This window comes from Drosophila sulfurigaster, chromosome 3 (assembly GCF_023558435.1).
Source record: "Drosophila sulfurigaster albostrigata strain 15112-1811.04 chromosome 3, ASM2355843v2, whole genome shotgun sequence".
NCBI lineage: Eukaryota > Metazoa > Arthropoda > Insecta > Diptera > Drosophilidae > Drosophila > Drosophila sulfurigaster.
The window spans coordinates 16,679,047-16,695,141 of record NC_084883.1 but is presented as its reverse complement, the minus strand read 5'-3'; the positions used below and the strand labels follow the sequence as shown (position 1 = coordinate 16,695,141).

The following is a 16,095-nucleotide window of genomic DNA, read 5'->3' as shown; positions in this document are numbered from 1 at the left end:
TAATAATTTATGCTATACAACTTGGTGCTTTGATTTGATTTATTAAATATATGTAGTATTATGCTAGACATCTGTATGTATATATTTATATATATTAATGATATAATAGGTATAAGGCTAAAGATACAAATTTGCTAATTGTGACTAATAACTCGAGAACTAAAGCAATCGAATACAATAGTTTAAAGTTGAAATTCGCTATAAAGAAGATACATTTATTTACGATCTATGAAATACTTGGAATAGTCGTATGTCTATTAAGAAACTTTAGGTATTCTATTCAATGCGATACACACACGCGATACACAATACAAGTAGTATAATAAGTATATTATGCTATATAGTAGTATAACTATACTATAATGAAAAACGTTGCTTATATAAATTATAAATTCCACTACGACACGATATTATGCAAACGATACAGATAAGCTGTCTTGCATAATTTGCAACAATTTAGGCTGGTCTCATTTCATTTGATTTGGAATCGATTCGATACGATTTCGATTCGATTTCATTCTTTGTTGTCATCGTTCTAAAATACTCGAGATATTTGTTTATAATTCGTTGCATCTAATTAAGGAGAACTCGCCACTCGCTCACCGTTTGTTATACTTTTCGGTTCACATATGCTAATTCCGCATCTCTCTGTCCATCTTTCGACGGCGGCGCCTTTTGCATATATTTGCCATTTAGTTAGTTGTTTTAAACGATGTGATAATATCTTTAAAAACGGCACGATCCGTGTTCTTAACATTGAACGCGCGATCTTCACATCTCGATCTCCGCTTGTTGTTTCTTTTTGTGTTTTAAATTGTATTTGGCATAGTGGTAAGGGGGGCACGGGGACGCGGTTTGATTTAAGGGCATTCCATATACTATACTATGTTATAAATCACACTATGCAACAACATTTTTGAACGCGCTTGCTTTATACCTAAAATAATATATGTATATGTATGCTAATTTTTTTAGTTAACAATTTGAATTGTTCTAATTTGGCATTTTTGATTAATAGTTTAAAGTGCTTTAAATGTATATAACAAATTTTTCAAATTCAATTTTGAAATATAATTTTGTATAATATACATTTTTTGTATTTTGGTTTTTGTGTATGATAAAAAACGTGTCAAATAAAATAAGAATCTCAAATTAGGAAAATTATGTTGTACAAGTTTTGCACTTGTATTTCACAACAAGTTCTTTAAATCATTAACAATTATAGTTGAAAAACCTAACCTGCAGCTCGTGCCAAAATGTTTGTTGCATAGTGTTCAACAAAATACGCGTTGATTGTCGCCATTTTGTTGCACGATAAGCGATCTTTTTTTTACGGTCTATGGTCAGACCTTGGTGGTTAGATCGAGTGCGTTTGAGGTGGCCAATTTGACACTCAGATTTGGTGGCGAATCCAAGCGCAGACGCTTTGAGTTATTCGAGGCATTCGATTCCTGGATGAGTTCATTCAGTTTGCGTTTAATGTTATCGCTTGCCTCGTTATCACTGGTGTTGCTATTGTTGTTGTTGTTGTTATTATTGTTGTTGTTATTGTTGTTGTTATTGAGCTTGTGGGATTGCTCAATGCTGGTCTTGACCGTCTCCGAAGTGCTGTTATCCTCGAGCTCTGGTTGCCTCTCAGCGTCCTCCTCTTCCTCCTCCTCCTCTGCCTCTGTCTCCTTCCCCTGCTGTTCTTCATCCTCGCCAGTTGTGTTCACCTTGTGGCTGTCTGACGCTGCCTCGTTGTCGCTGTAGAGCTCAGTGTCCACATCCTGACAGCTGCTGCTGCTGGCCGAGCTGCCCGTCGTCTTCATGCTCAGATCTATGGGATTATCCTGTGCTGCGCTCTGCACATGCAACGGCTCCGGCTCAAGTTGCTCCTCCGTTTGTTGCTGCTGCTGTTGCGCTGGCGAACGTGGCGGCGTCATGGACACCACCAGATCCTCCTCATCTTCCTCGTCCACTTCGTGTTCTTCTTCCTCCGCTGCCTTATCACTGCGTCCCTCACGCTCCTCATCCTCCTCCGGGTCGCCGTTGCTTTGTCGGCTCTTCACACGATCGCGCCCACTCTCCGAATTGGGCGTGACCAGTGCCGAGATGGAGTAATCCTGCTTGCTGTGCGGCGGCAGCTTGGTGGCCAACGGCGGTGGACTGTGCTGTTGCGACTTGAGCACTGCATCCAGATAGAATCGCTTCGTTAGCTCATCAGCAGCACTCGAGGCCGTCGTCATCGTCGTCGTTTTGCCGCCGTTGGGCATTAGGGGATTGTTGTTGTTGTTGTTGTGATTGGGATTAATTGCCGCGGCCTCCTCTTTGTGACCGGCAAACGGCGATGTGGCATGCAACTGCGGGCCAAAGCGTTGCCCGCTTGCATTGCTGCTGTTGAAGAGATGTTGCACCGCAGCAGCCGCAACCGCTGCCTGCTGCTGCTCTGGCGTCGGCTTGAGCAGGCTCTGGTGGTGGGAGTAGAGCGCAGGATGGTAGCCGGGGAAGAGCAGATGCGAGGGTGGCAAAAAGGCGGGCGGCGGCATCACTGGCATCGAGGCAAGCCCGGGGAACGGCAACGGCAAGAATGGCGCCAGATCCTTGCGCAACTGTTGTGGCGGTCGACCAGGAGCTGTGCCACCGCCACTTGCCTGCTGGCCACCAGCTGCTGCATCACCTGCTGCACCAACGCCTGTGGCACTGTGCTTGCCACCACCAAGCTGCAACAGCGAGTTGCCACGCACGCTGCTCACCTCAACGGAGCTGTCGGAGTTGTGGGAATCGGGTGAACTCACCGATGGCGAAGCCACCAGCGAAGGATGCTTAATGCCCCCATAGTCCCCACTCGCGTCCAGTCCCAGCATCATCAGCTCCTCCTTGCTGCGTGGCGGCCCCGCTGCATACAGTCCCGGATAGCCGCCCGTTGCATGCCCCAGCATACCGAGTGCAGCAGCTGCTGCCGACGGCGTTGGCACGCCACCCATCGACTTCACACATCCATTGGCTGTGGCACCTCCAGCACCTCCGAGTCCCGCGTTCCCTGCGCCGCCCGCCTGCTGGCTGTTGTGATGCGCCGCCATCGCAGCCACCGCCTGCTGCTGCTGCTCCTGCAGCAGACAGTGGATCTTGAACCAGTTGGAGCGGCGGCCGTAGCGTGAGCCGCTCTTCGACATGCCCACCATGAGGCACTTCTTCAGGCGACACGCTTTGCATGCGGTGCGGTTCTTCTTGTTGATGATGCACTCGCCGTTGTTCTTGCAGTCCGAAATCGAGGACAGATTGTTGTACGAGCGGCCGAAGAAGGACTGAAAGGGAGAGGGGGAAGAGAAGATGAGGGAAGATTTAGTATACATTGGTTGTGGAAGAGATAAACTTAAAAGTAATATTATGAATAGACTTGTGATACCAGAATACACATAATAAGCTATTATTAATAACTACTCACTCATGGAACTTCAGAAATAAAAAATGTAAATGTTAATTTATAAGACAATCTGGTATATTGTGTTCCCTTTGATGTATTTTTATTATCGTGTTATTCTATTATAAAAAATATAAATCTTTTTATATACTTCAGTATTTTTTCGGTATATTAGTTTCGAGTATTTGAACAAGCTTTAAATTATTAAATAATATGTGTACGATAAATAGAATAGAAATAATTTCCTCATTAAATTATTAATGAAACTTGCTTAAATTTAAATCTACATTTATGAATAGCAAATACACTTTTTTTTAGTTTCAGATGTTTTGAAATTTCTGTAAGTCATTCCGCAAAGAAAATTCACAAAGAATCTTAAAGAACCATTTTTGTATTAATAATAATGCTTTTAAATTTGTTGCACTTTTCTAGTTTTTCCCTGCGTACTCAAGTCCTTGTTGTTCACACTTTTAGCACCTGCTGATTGATGTTGAATTGCTTGGCTCAACACTGGGCAAAAAAAAAGAAGACTCTTGGCATTTGATCTGCACTTGAGTGCATTCACTCATGCACTCACGCACTCAACTGCAGCGCGCTGCACTCATCTCTCAATTACAACTTGAGGTGAAGTATCCTTTTAGCCTTAGACCATTGTTGACATGCTGCTTCTGGCAACTATGCGATCTATTTGTTCAATCATTGATCCATTGTTGCTTTACTTTCAACTCGACTGTAAAAGTATTTGCAGAGATTTCTTTCAGCAATAGAGGGCGCCACTAGTTAGAGCAAAGATACTCAAAATCGATGCGATATTCGAGTAACATAGATTGAAGTTCAAGCTCTCTCAATGTTTGGCTGCCATGATGTCATTCAATACACAAATATCTCATTAAATTTTCTGATGATTCATCAGCAACTGTTGCTGCTCTTCGACAATAACAACAACATGGAACATGCACCATCCACCTACACCATTAACCGTTGGCTGGGGCACAATCAATTGCAACAAAGCAAACAAACAATTTAATTCAATGCGGCACGAAAATGACTACAACATGTTGCTGTTGTTGTTGCTGTTGCTCTCGCTGTTGCTGAGAGACGTCGCAGCATGTTGCAAAGGTTATAGGCTGTGCAACACTTATGCCAACTTGCAATGTTGGCCGTAAATCACCGCGCAGCGTTGCAATCAAGTTGGCGTATGGACAATAGACAGACAGACTGTTGGGCAGACAGTCATGTCTGTCAGTATTCAGTCAGCTGCAGTTGCAGCCTCTGCTTCAGCTTCAACTTCAACTTCGGTTTCGGTTTCAGTTTCAGTTCGAGTTCTGTTGTGTGTTTTGTGTGTTTGTCGTAGGTGGAGTTCGACGACGAAACACAAAAACAATGCACAAAATCCACTTTTAAGGTTAATTGGGCATCAAGATTACTGGGTCGGAAATGGAAATGGAGGATACAACTACGAGTAGTAGAATATACGAACTATATGTATATGGTGTGTATTCTTTTTGCTGCTCTTCTGCCTTCTGCCTTCTTCTTTGAGTTTTCAGTTTCATTTGACAGAGCAGCAGAACCGGACGAAACATTTGCTAAGCACAATTTCAATGCGCCAAGGCGAATTCACTTTTGTTTGCTTAACCTCCTCTGTTGCGCTTCGCTTCGCTTGGCTTTTGGTGAATCTCTTCTTCTCGGTGGGCGTCAAATTAGTCGACCCACGCGATCGCGCACAAATCAAATAATGTTGACCCACAAATTGTACGTTAGTTGACCTTTTCCCTCTTCTTCTTCTTCGCCTTCTTCGCCTTCATCTTCTACTTTCCCACCCCCATCGCAACAGGGCTGTCTAAAGTACTCGTGTTTAAATCAATTATGCATTTTGTGGAGCGCTCTTTTTCTCTTCTTCTTTTGTATTGTTGTCTAACTTTGACCTTAGCCTGAGGCGTTCTTTGTTGTCGTTTATCTCTGTGCTGTTGTTGCTGTTACTGTTGCTGTTGCTTTTGTTGTGCGATTGATATTGCTCGTAATGAACTCAACATTCCAGTTTGCTATGGCACCATTTACTCTACGGCTTTGTCACGATGCGCCGATGCGATTTATTATGGAATGCCAATAGCGATCGATAACTATTATTCATATTATTGGCAGGGAGGCGCCGCAGCCTCGATTATTACTATTATTATTATGACGGTGCTTTTATTTGCGAAGCAATTCGATTTCTAGCCAGAAGTAACAAACCAACAAAAAATGATTGGAAGCTGTGCCATCAATGCATTGATTTGATTAGTGAAACGATAGTAAAAGTTGGCAATCGGCAATTTTAAGTGCAGCAAATAAATGCGATTTAATTAAAACTTTCGATAGTATGAATTGCGATCCATTAACTGTAATGTTACAATTTATGACAAGCGAAAAAATGTCGATAACTGAAGCATAAATAACAGTTGTAGCAAGACATGTATAAGTTATCGATAACACTTAAAGTTTTGGGTATTAATTAAATATGTTTAACGTGTGACATACAATCGCCAAATTTATTGCAATACTAAAAGACATAAAAGACATTTCTCAATAGAAAATGTCCAAAGAATGTTGATGAGGCCATTTGATAATTTCCATATATTTGTGCATCAACTGCAGCTTGCGCAATAAATAAAATTACTCGATAGTCTCTATAACTTATGTACCAATGCAATTTCTGTCGATTAGATTTAAAATTTTAATCTATACACGCTTATACTTATACGTAATTGAGTTTAGTATGAATATCAAATTCCATTATGTCATTTTCAAATAAACTATCTTTAAACTCTGCTAACAAAGCCAGCTATATGTAGATTACATATATATGTTGATGATGCGGTTGCTATAAATTAGATTGTTCACACATGTTTCTAATTTAACATAGTGCTTCACTTTTAAACATTTATGACGCTTGTGTATTTTAGTCTTAAATTTTTTATTAAGTAATAAACTGTTTGATTTGTTCAAATATAGATAAATTTATATTATTATAATGTGTAACAATATTGCATTTTTAAATAAACTCTGTTAATGAAAGTGAACTTTGGGTTACTATCGAAAATTTCGATAACTCATTAATAACTCTTTACTAAACTTACTGGCTACACAATCTATACTTTACAACTAATAAAATAGCATTCAACATCAAACCATTAAAATGTTAACCAAAATTCTTCAAAATAAAACAAATTTGTGAGCAACTTTTGGTACCACATGTCGTATGATCAATATGCTATGCACATTCAACGTGGCATGCACTCGCTAGCGGCATATCAGATTGAACCCTTTCAACTCACCTTACAACCTTCGCATGTGAATGCGCCGAAATGAAATCCAGCCGCCGGCTCTCCACAGACCTTGCACGTCTGATTCATCTGCGAGTACATGAAAAGAAAAACGGAGCAGAAAATTGCAAATGAAAATACGTACATATAAGTAATAGCATACGAGTGTTAGTGTCTCTTTCTCTCTCGCTCTCATTGCGTGCAATAAGAGTAAGAGAAAAGGAAAACAAAACCGAAAGCAATAAATTCATAAAATTTCAATTAAAAGCAAACAGCAAATCATGACACGAGCATCTATCGCTCTCCATCCCCAAATCCGAATCCAAAACCAAATCCAATTGCAAAAGCTGAGAGAGAACTGAGAGCAAGTGCGCCGCTAGCAAAATTCACACGCATTAAAAATTAAAATGCAAACATAGTTTGTCATATCGCAAAATTGGTATCAACAAAAAGACGAAAAAAAAATGGCAAGTAAAAAGGAAAAAAAGAAAAAGGCAAAACGAATGGAAATGGACAACGTTTGGTGGTTGCCTTCCTTGCTTGGCTTTGGGTCTGGGGCATAATAAAATATGAAGATGAAATCAAATGAAAAATTGCCCCAGAGCAGCGCAGGAAGAAAAAAAAGAAAAAAAAGCGAGCGGGGCAGGCGAGCAAACAAGCAGCGTGTAGAGCATTTGCATTTATATGGCCTGTTGCAAGTTGCAAACGCGATGCGACGTTTGCCCCTTGCCACCTTGCGCCTGTTGCCTGTTGCAACATGCCTTGGCAATCTACGCTGCGAGTTCCTTTGAACTGTCCCAGGCAATAGGCGCACACAACTTGTGCTGCTACGAGCACTCGTCGTATATTTGTTTATTTATTGCGAGCGAAATGTTTATCAACAAATTGCCATCATTGTTGCTGTTGCTGTTGCTGTTTGGTCGCCAGCTTTGTTTGGTTTTTATTTATTCTAAGTTTCAGTTTTTTGTTTTTTTTTTTGTTTTGGGAGGGGAGGGAGAGCCTTTGCCTTGTGCACTTGCAGCTTTAACTGGAGCAATGTTTTCTTGACACGCACACACACACACAAAGCAAAGGCCATGCCCGTGGGAGACTTGACTTAAGTTGTTGTGTTGTCTGTGGCCAACCCAGATCAGGCAAACGTGTGGCATGCAGATATGCCACAAAGGAAACAAACATATTGTTGCGTCAGATCTTGGCCTCGCTTACGATATGCTTGACAATTTGCCAGCACAACTCCCTCCCAGAAGCTGACGTCTGCATAGGGTCAAAGAAGATACACTAATGTTGCCAAAATGTTAAGCAAAACTTTGTGAAAATTTTTGTTATAAAATTATAGCTCATTTTTTTAATTTAAATTCCTAAAATTGCGACCTAGGTGTAGCAAAAGTTTATTACTCATTATTCAGAAAACTTATCAAAAAGTTGATTGCTATTGAGGAATCTTCATCTATTTTTTGATTGCTTTATTAACATTTATTCAAATATTTGAATGTTCAATTTTTTTTACAGTAGTCATAAATTTTCGAATAAATCAAAAATTCGTAAATCAATTCTGTTTCAACTCATTATCAAAGACTAATGTTTTCAAGCCTTTTATAGTCTGGGCAATATTGCTGTATTATATTATTATTTTATTGAAATAACGAATACAATAAGATAAGCCAATGCCTCTAAGGCTTTCAGGCTAATTGATGAACATATATTATATATTACATACAATATTTAAATAAATATAAATTTCCGAATATAATATATATTGAATGATTTTTTGATTTTATCATTTCGTCAAAAATGTTATAAAAATTTAATTATATATTTTTATTTTAAGATTCTGCGTTTCCAAATCTTCTTTCGACAAAGAATTTGATATCTTTAAATCTGCATTTTACTTTTAGAAATAGTAAATACTCGCGTGTTAAACTTTTAATTATATTTAATTTCCGAGTAAATCTAAAAATCATAAATCAATATGAATAGTTAAAACTCAGCAAGCATTGAACAACTCTTTAATTCTCATTATAAAGAAATTGTTCCAGGTGCTTTCAACAGGTGGCAGCTGAACAAAAAACCAAGGCAGTCGACTGCTCAGCTTTAGTTTTATTATTATTTGTTGTTGTTGTTGTTGGAGTTGCTGGGATTTAAGTTTTATAGCTGCAATTGCCCCACTGCCAATTGGCGGCAATAATTTTTCCCATCTGTCCAAACAATTGGCACATTACAAAGTAGAGAAAGCACATTCAACACATTCACTTTTGGCCAATCTGAGACAGACCTGCGAACCTGTGGTGGCCCCAAAAGAATGCACCACCGCTTCAGCCACCGCCACAGCAAGAGCAACAGCAGCAGCAGCAGCAGCAGACCAAGTGGCGTACCAGCAATTGGCTTAGTTCGCTCAGTTCCTTTTGGCTTGTTTCGGTGCCTGTAAAACATGCTAATCTGATTTCGTGTTATGTGTTGAGTTTTGCTCGATCCAACTCCTCCCCCTCGCTCTCCCCACAGACGACTCGATCGATCCTCGTCTCTGTCCCTGGCTCTGGCTTTAAGAGTTGAAGTCGAAGTCGCTGTCGCGAGGTTCGAGAGCGTTGAGTTTGGGTAGGAAATAAATTTTGTACGTTTAGGTTTCATAAAGCGTCGTCGGGCGCGCTGTTTGTGGCTGTTGCTGTTGTTGCTTGGGATTAATCGACAAATAAAAATCACATAAAATAAATTAAAAATTATGAGTTTCAAGTTTCAACAACTTGTGGATTGGCAGCAGATTTAGTTTGATTTTAAATCACAAGCACAACAAGAAGAAGAAGCAGTCGACGAATACGAGAATCAGAAAGAATAATAACAAAGTTGCACAGCCTGCGATCAGCCCCCCTTCTCCTCTTCTCCCCTTCCCCACCTCTCTCTGTTTGTCCGTCTGAGTCGCGTGAAATTTATGCAGACAATGTGCAATATTAAAAAGCAATAAACATTTATTTTACAACAGACACAACGACACATTCCACTTGCCAAAGAGCGAGCAAGATAGATATGAGAGTGAGAAAGAGAACATAGACAGAGAGAGAGCGAGATAAAGAGAGAGGGAAGATAGCGTGTTCTGCATTGTAGCTTCTGCTGTTCGTTAGCTACACTTTGGAGATTAGCCGGCATTTGCCTGATTTACACACAATATACAACTCCCCATATATGAATAAGATTATATATAGCTATATAGACAAATATATATATATTGCATTCTATTGAATTTACGTACGTTACTTGAACTTGTTTGTGAGTCGTGTTAAAATTTGCTTCAAGTGTCAGCGAATGATTTGCGAGTTCGCTTTAATTTTAGTAATCAAAAATATCCCCCAAAACGTGGGTTGACTGAATTGTACTATCGATTGTAACGCTTTAACTCATATTTTATTGATTTGATTAACTCTTTTTATATATTTTGACAGACATTTAAAAACCGACATGTGAGAAAGCTTCAGTCGAATGTCCTCGACTGTGAGATACCCTCGACCCATTTTTGGGAAAATCTACCAAAATGTATATCGCAAAAATACTACAAATATTCTATATGACATATTTGGTGTATCGACGAAGTACTTCATTCAAAATATAGAGGTCAAAATATACCAGCCGAGTTAGTGTGTTCTCAATACATTTCAGATGCTACTTAGGAATGTATTGATTTATTTATGCTTATTATGCCAATTTTATATGATGTTTAAAACTACAGTTCAGAATGAATCATGTTTGCTATTGGCTTTTAAAAATAATATAAGAGTTTTCATAATAAATATTAAATGGTACTTTTCAAATTAGATTAATTCAATTCATAATTTTTATGCTAATGAAAACAAGTCAAGCGGACGTTCAAAATTAAGCAGCTATTCACATTAATAAATTTTGTAAGTTATTAAATATTATTCAAAAATAGATATCAGATAATCGCTTGTAATCTCTAGTTTCCAATTATAATTTAAGCTTTAAGTTGTTATGGACCTTCATAATTTCGATAAAAACTGCTCAATTTAAATAAAATAAAAATTAGGTTTATTTTTAAACTCTGTCACTCAATTAAGTTCTGCTATGCGTGAATAACAAATAGAAAATAAAAGAAGCTCATTAAATGCCACTGTTTAAGCATATCATGTTTCATATTTATCGAATGACTTCATTAAAATAAAAGAAGAGAAAGATACCAACACAAAAAAAAAAAAATGAAAGAAAAAACAAAGAAGCCCATTTGATCATCTTTTCAAGCGACCCACTAATTTGGGTACAGGTTTGCTTCCAAAATTTATAACTTGTTGCATAATTCTACGGAGCACACAGCTACCAAAATGTTGGAGCCACAATTAGTGGCTATTAAGTGAAAGTGTTATAAATTAAATACACACACACACACACAGAAGAAGACAACAACAAATTAGCTAAAAATATCAAATACAAAATACTAAAAACAATGCAATTTGAATTTTTTATGCATAATAAAATACTTTTTGCTGTTAGTATTTTGCTATCCAATTTGTTTAATAATTTTGCTTTTATTTTTTGCTTCTTTCTCACTCTCTCACTGTGTTTGTGCGCAATTTGTTAAGCAACCTCCGACCCGCTCTCCTCCTCCTAAACAAACATTTCACCCTCCTCCATCTTATTGTTTGAGCATATTGATGAGTTCGACTGCAATTCAGTTGTCCGCTTTGCTGTGTAGCCAATTTATTTTAATTAGTTGGTATATTTTGCGCTTAGTATGTTTAAGAAAAAGTACCCCAACAATGAAAACAAAACAAGTTTATGGGAATACGCGACGCAGAAATTTGCTGTGATTTACATTTTTGCGATAATTTCAATTAAGAAATTTGTCTGCATATTAAATGAACAAACTCTTGTTTTCATAAATGGAATAACATACTGTGATTATTCCTTGTTTAGAAGCATAAATCAATCTGATCTAGTTTCTAATTTATCTATATTTACAGGGTATGCACAAATCAGTTGATCTGTTCAGTTTGACAGCGCAAAAATTTCCCGCGTCGTCATCAAAACTGACAGTACAAAAATATATTTTTGGATCTTGTTGATTTTGTGTGTGATTAATTATAGCTGCTTTTAGTTGTTGTTGCTGCTGCTGTTGTTTGTTATTTGTTGTTAACCTTAAGTCAAGCTAAAATAGCAAGTAGAATTTTTAATATTTCATCGCATGCGATGATGATGATGATGATGCAATGGCATAAGATATATCAAAATTCGCGCTCATTATGAATATGAAATTATTAAAAATAATTCAGTTAAACAAAAAAATTAAAAATTATTATACTATATATATGAATGGTAGATAAATTAAAGGCACGTTTACTCCAGTTTCATCGCAACGTCTCGCAGTTAAGCTAAGTGCCATTAACGTGGCCAAAAAAGCGCGCGCGCAAAAAAATTATGATAATTGCCCAACTTGACCTTGGCAGCATATACAACAACAACAACAGCAACAACAACAACAATGTGAAGCAGCTGCCACAAATACGAGTACTCGCAATACCAAATGCGCTGCATGGCTAACAAATTGTGCACATCTCCCCCCTCGAAGAGGGAAGAGATGGAGGAGGAGAACCCGACCAAGTGCTCGTCTCGCATTGTTTGCATGCAATTATAATAGCAACAAAAACACCAACAACCAACCAACTACAACAACAACAATAAGAAACATAATTTAATTAAAATGAAATCATGCACAAAGCAATTGCCTCGCTTTGTTCATTGTGCGCAAAATGCTCGAAACAAATTGTTCTAGTTTTTTTTGCCTCTTTTTATACTTTTGCTTTTTTGTTGCTGTTGTTGCTGCTGCTGCTGTTGTTGTAATTTTTTTATTCATGACTCGTCGACACTGAAGACGGCCGCACCATGTGTTGGTGTTGACTGCGGTTGTCTGTTGCCTTGTGACGAAAAATATAAACAAAATAAAAACGGGTAAAAATTATAATCCATGATTTGCGTAGTGCAATCAAAACTAGGTTTTTGTGTGTGCACAGTGTGGCAAAATATTGTGTGTGCTTTGCTTTTCTCATTTACAATGTACTTAGCTAAGGTCTAACTAACTAATTGTTATGCTAATGTTAATGCGACTTGTGCCAAGGGACAGTTGCTAATACGCTGTCTAAACGATTCTTAGAATGCAATCGACACGACAATTGTTTATGCGACTTAATGACCTCAAAAGGGTTGACACTGAAAGCCTATCAGGTTTATTTTAATACCTGTTACTTATAGGGTAGAAGGGTATTATAATTTTGTGTAACAGATAGAAGACATTTCATAATCTTGTTTAGCGTCTACAGTCGTTATCTATAGTCATGCCCATTTATCCGTCTCTTCACTTTCACTATATTCTTGTATATTTTAGTATAACAAATAGGTTTATTTCAATAATAATAGCCCTCTGTTTTGCTCTTCTTATTAATCTGATTGCAGGTATCTCTCCTCTTGATATACCAAATATACCTTTCAGTATATTTTTGTGTGGTATCTCACAGTCGAGCACACTCAACTGTAGCTGACTTAACATACTTGTTTAATAGGGATTTACCAGTGAATGAAATTAGTTAATTTATAGGTGCAGATCGCATCACACAATGTAACTAACTATTCAACTTTTGTGAATAATCGATTGTAAATAAAGTATTCTTTTAATGAGGAAGCAATTCATTTAATTCTAAAAGTATTTAAAAAGAATCTTTGCATATCAATTGCTGTTCTCCTTTTCAATTTCATCAGCAAGCAATTTATGTATTTCACATTTTTAGCAACCTAAGGCATTGGCTAGAAAGTGAGAAGTTGACAACTTAATTTCGATTTCTGAAAACACTTAAATCTATTGATAGTCCACATTGATTGCAACTTTCCCGTATGACATTTGAAACATTTGGAAATCGGCTTAAACACAAAAATTATCAAAACGAGTTAGATCAACATTTTTGCTGCGGCAGATGTTGTAGCATCTTCTTCTTCTTCCTCGACTTCTTCTGCTTCTCGACTTCATCTGCTGCTCGCATCTACATAGAGATGATGAGTCATTTTTGTAATGCGAACTCGTTTGCTCCATGTAAACTTGATGGTTCCCCTCCTAAAAATTGTCAAAATTGTTATATGGCGTGTTTGCTTGCTTTGCTTTTGCTTTTGCTGTTTTTGCTTTTCCCATTTGGCCGGAGAATTTTTTGCTTTCTTTTTGCCGCGTTACAAATAGTTGAGGCCTTTAGTCAGCTGCGCAATGCGCACGCATCGCATTTCATTGTGCACGCCTGCCTCACTCACACTCTTTCTCTTTCCTCTATCTATGTATGTATATCTGTCTATCGTGTTGGCCTCTCCCAGAACAAGCTTAGTCACGGCTCTGGCCAAGACAAAACTAGCCGAGCAATTTGTCAAATGCGCATTCGCCAAACGCAGCAGAAAATAAAAACGAAGAATTTTTACACATTTTCATGGCCCTTAACGAAACGACAACTTGGCCCTCGGGGAGTGATCAATCATAGATGAGAGAGCGAGAGACTCTCGAGTGACTCTGAAGTCTCTAGAGTGCGTGAGTGTGTGCGAGCGAGTGTGTGTGTGTATTTGCCGTGGAAATTCATTATTTGTTACACTTTGTTTGGCGAATTCCATTCACAGTTCACAGCTGAGCCGAGAGCATCCTTGCATTCCTGCATTCATCATCAGTTCCTGTCAAGTTTGTCGCTTAAGTCTTTCGTTTTGATTTGTACTTAGCTAATTGCTGCCGCTCGCAGTCAAGTCGCTGTCTAAACTACATAAACTAAAACACTATAATTATGTACAATGATGATGAAAAGCAAAGTTTTAATATTTATCGTTGTTGTTGTTGCTGCTGCTGTTGACTTGAAGCATCATCGTCGCTGTCTCAGTCGCTCGCTGCAAGCTCTTCAAGCTGTCAAGCAGGAAATGTTTAGATTTATAATGTGCTCAGATGTTGTTGTTGTTGTTGTTGTACAACTGCATTCCCCCTTCCTTACACTCACACACACACAGCTTAACTCCTCTGTTTGTCATTATAATTAATTTGTAACTATTTTTATGAGCTCATGTGAAATTTAAATGCACTCGCTTATGTTCATCTGCTTTGTCCAGAATGCAACTGTTCAACTGGTCAACTTGCAACTGGGAACTGTCATCTGGCATCTAGCATCTGGCATCTGGCAACTGGCAACTTTCAACTGCCAAGTGCAAAGTGCTTGTGCAATTTCCGCTTAAAATTTGTGACCATCCGCCAAAACGGTTAAAATTATGCTAAAAAGAATTGAGGGAACAGCAACAACAACAACAATAACAACAACAATAACAACGAAAACGCAGCGTCTAATTTTCAATAGAATACGAGTGCACGTATGATTTACCAAGACAAATTTGCAAAACCATTTTTACACACAGTTCCAGCTACGTGTGGGTCTTACAACAAGCATACAACTGGCTCTACAATTGCGGGTAGTTTCTATACGTTAACAGCAATGCTGCAAGTCATTTTATGAAATTTGATTACTATATTTCTAAAATAAATAAAATTTTCTTTTCTTAAATTATCAGTAAGGCCATAGGTCTAAATGTTTGGCATTTTAAAGTCGTTTCTAATTATACAATACGATTTATTTTGTGAATTTTATATGCTTAAAAGTTTTCTCGTCTTTATCAAAAATTGAATATTTAATTTATTTGACAACAATTATTGAAGAGCTAAAATTATATTTTTATTTTATTTGTATTCATTTATTTCTATGAACATATTTAATGCGAAATTATTTCCTAATATAGTCAATCAAATAGTATTCATTGATATTAAGACTCTCAAATGAAATGTATACCTTTATGTTAATTGCATTCAATACAGCTGACATGTTGGAGTCGATATGGTATTTAAAAAACTTCTAAATTAAAAAATACTTTCTATATAACTGAAGTGTAATTTCTTGGTATTACACTTCTAAGATATACGATTATTATCCTTTATATCATTTTTAATATAATGTTTGAATGTTTGCACGTCTCTACATTGAAAAACAATAATATTTTCATAATATTATGTTTTTAAATTTAATTTTATCTAGTTCTTTTGAAGTATTTAATGCAACGATATACTATATGTAAAATATTTGTCAATATCTTGGAGTTATTCATATTAAATTACAATTTGATTAATTTTTTGTCTACTTCCTCTAGAGTATTTAAGTTGTCGTTGTTTTCAATTACTTGATGTCGCTGCTTGTTATGCAAATGCATGCAAAATGTGCGAGGTTTTCCTCAGAGTATTGTGAGTTGTTGTTCATTTTGAGGAAGAGGAGGAGAAGAAGGTGGTTGCGATGGCGGTGGTGGTGGTGGTGCAACCGCTTTGGCTTGTGCATTGTGTGTATG

General features: G+C 37.6%; 2 protein-coding genes across 3 annotated transcripts in view; one reads left to right on the top strand and one right to left on the bottom strand.

Moving 5' to 3' along the window:
- Positions 1-16,095, top strand: part of LOC133845300 (uncharacterized) — a 168,890-nt gene that overhangs the window by 17,510 nt on the left and 135,285 nt on the right. The window lies entirely within an intron of this gene.
- The window catches only part of LOC133843197 (knirps-related protein), a 30,655-nt gene continuing 15,349 nt past the window's right edge, over positions 790-16,095 (bottom strand). Inside the window, exons 3-4 of the mRNA XM_062276638.1 lie at positions 6,718-6,795; positions 790-3,287 (exon numbers count right to left, since the gene is read on the bottom strand). Coding sequence (XP_062132622.1) covers positions 1,344-3,287; positions 6,718-6,795 — 2,022 coding nt within the window. The 3' untranslated portion in view covers positions 790-1,343. The remainder of the gene's footprint in view (positions 3,288-6,717; positions 6,796-16,095) is intronic.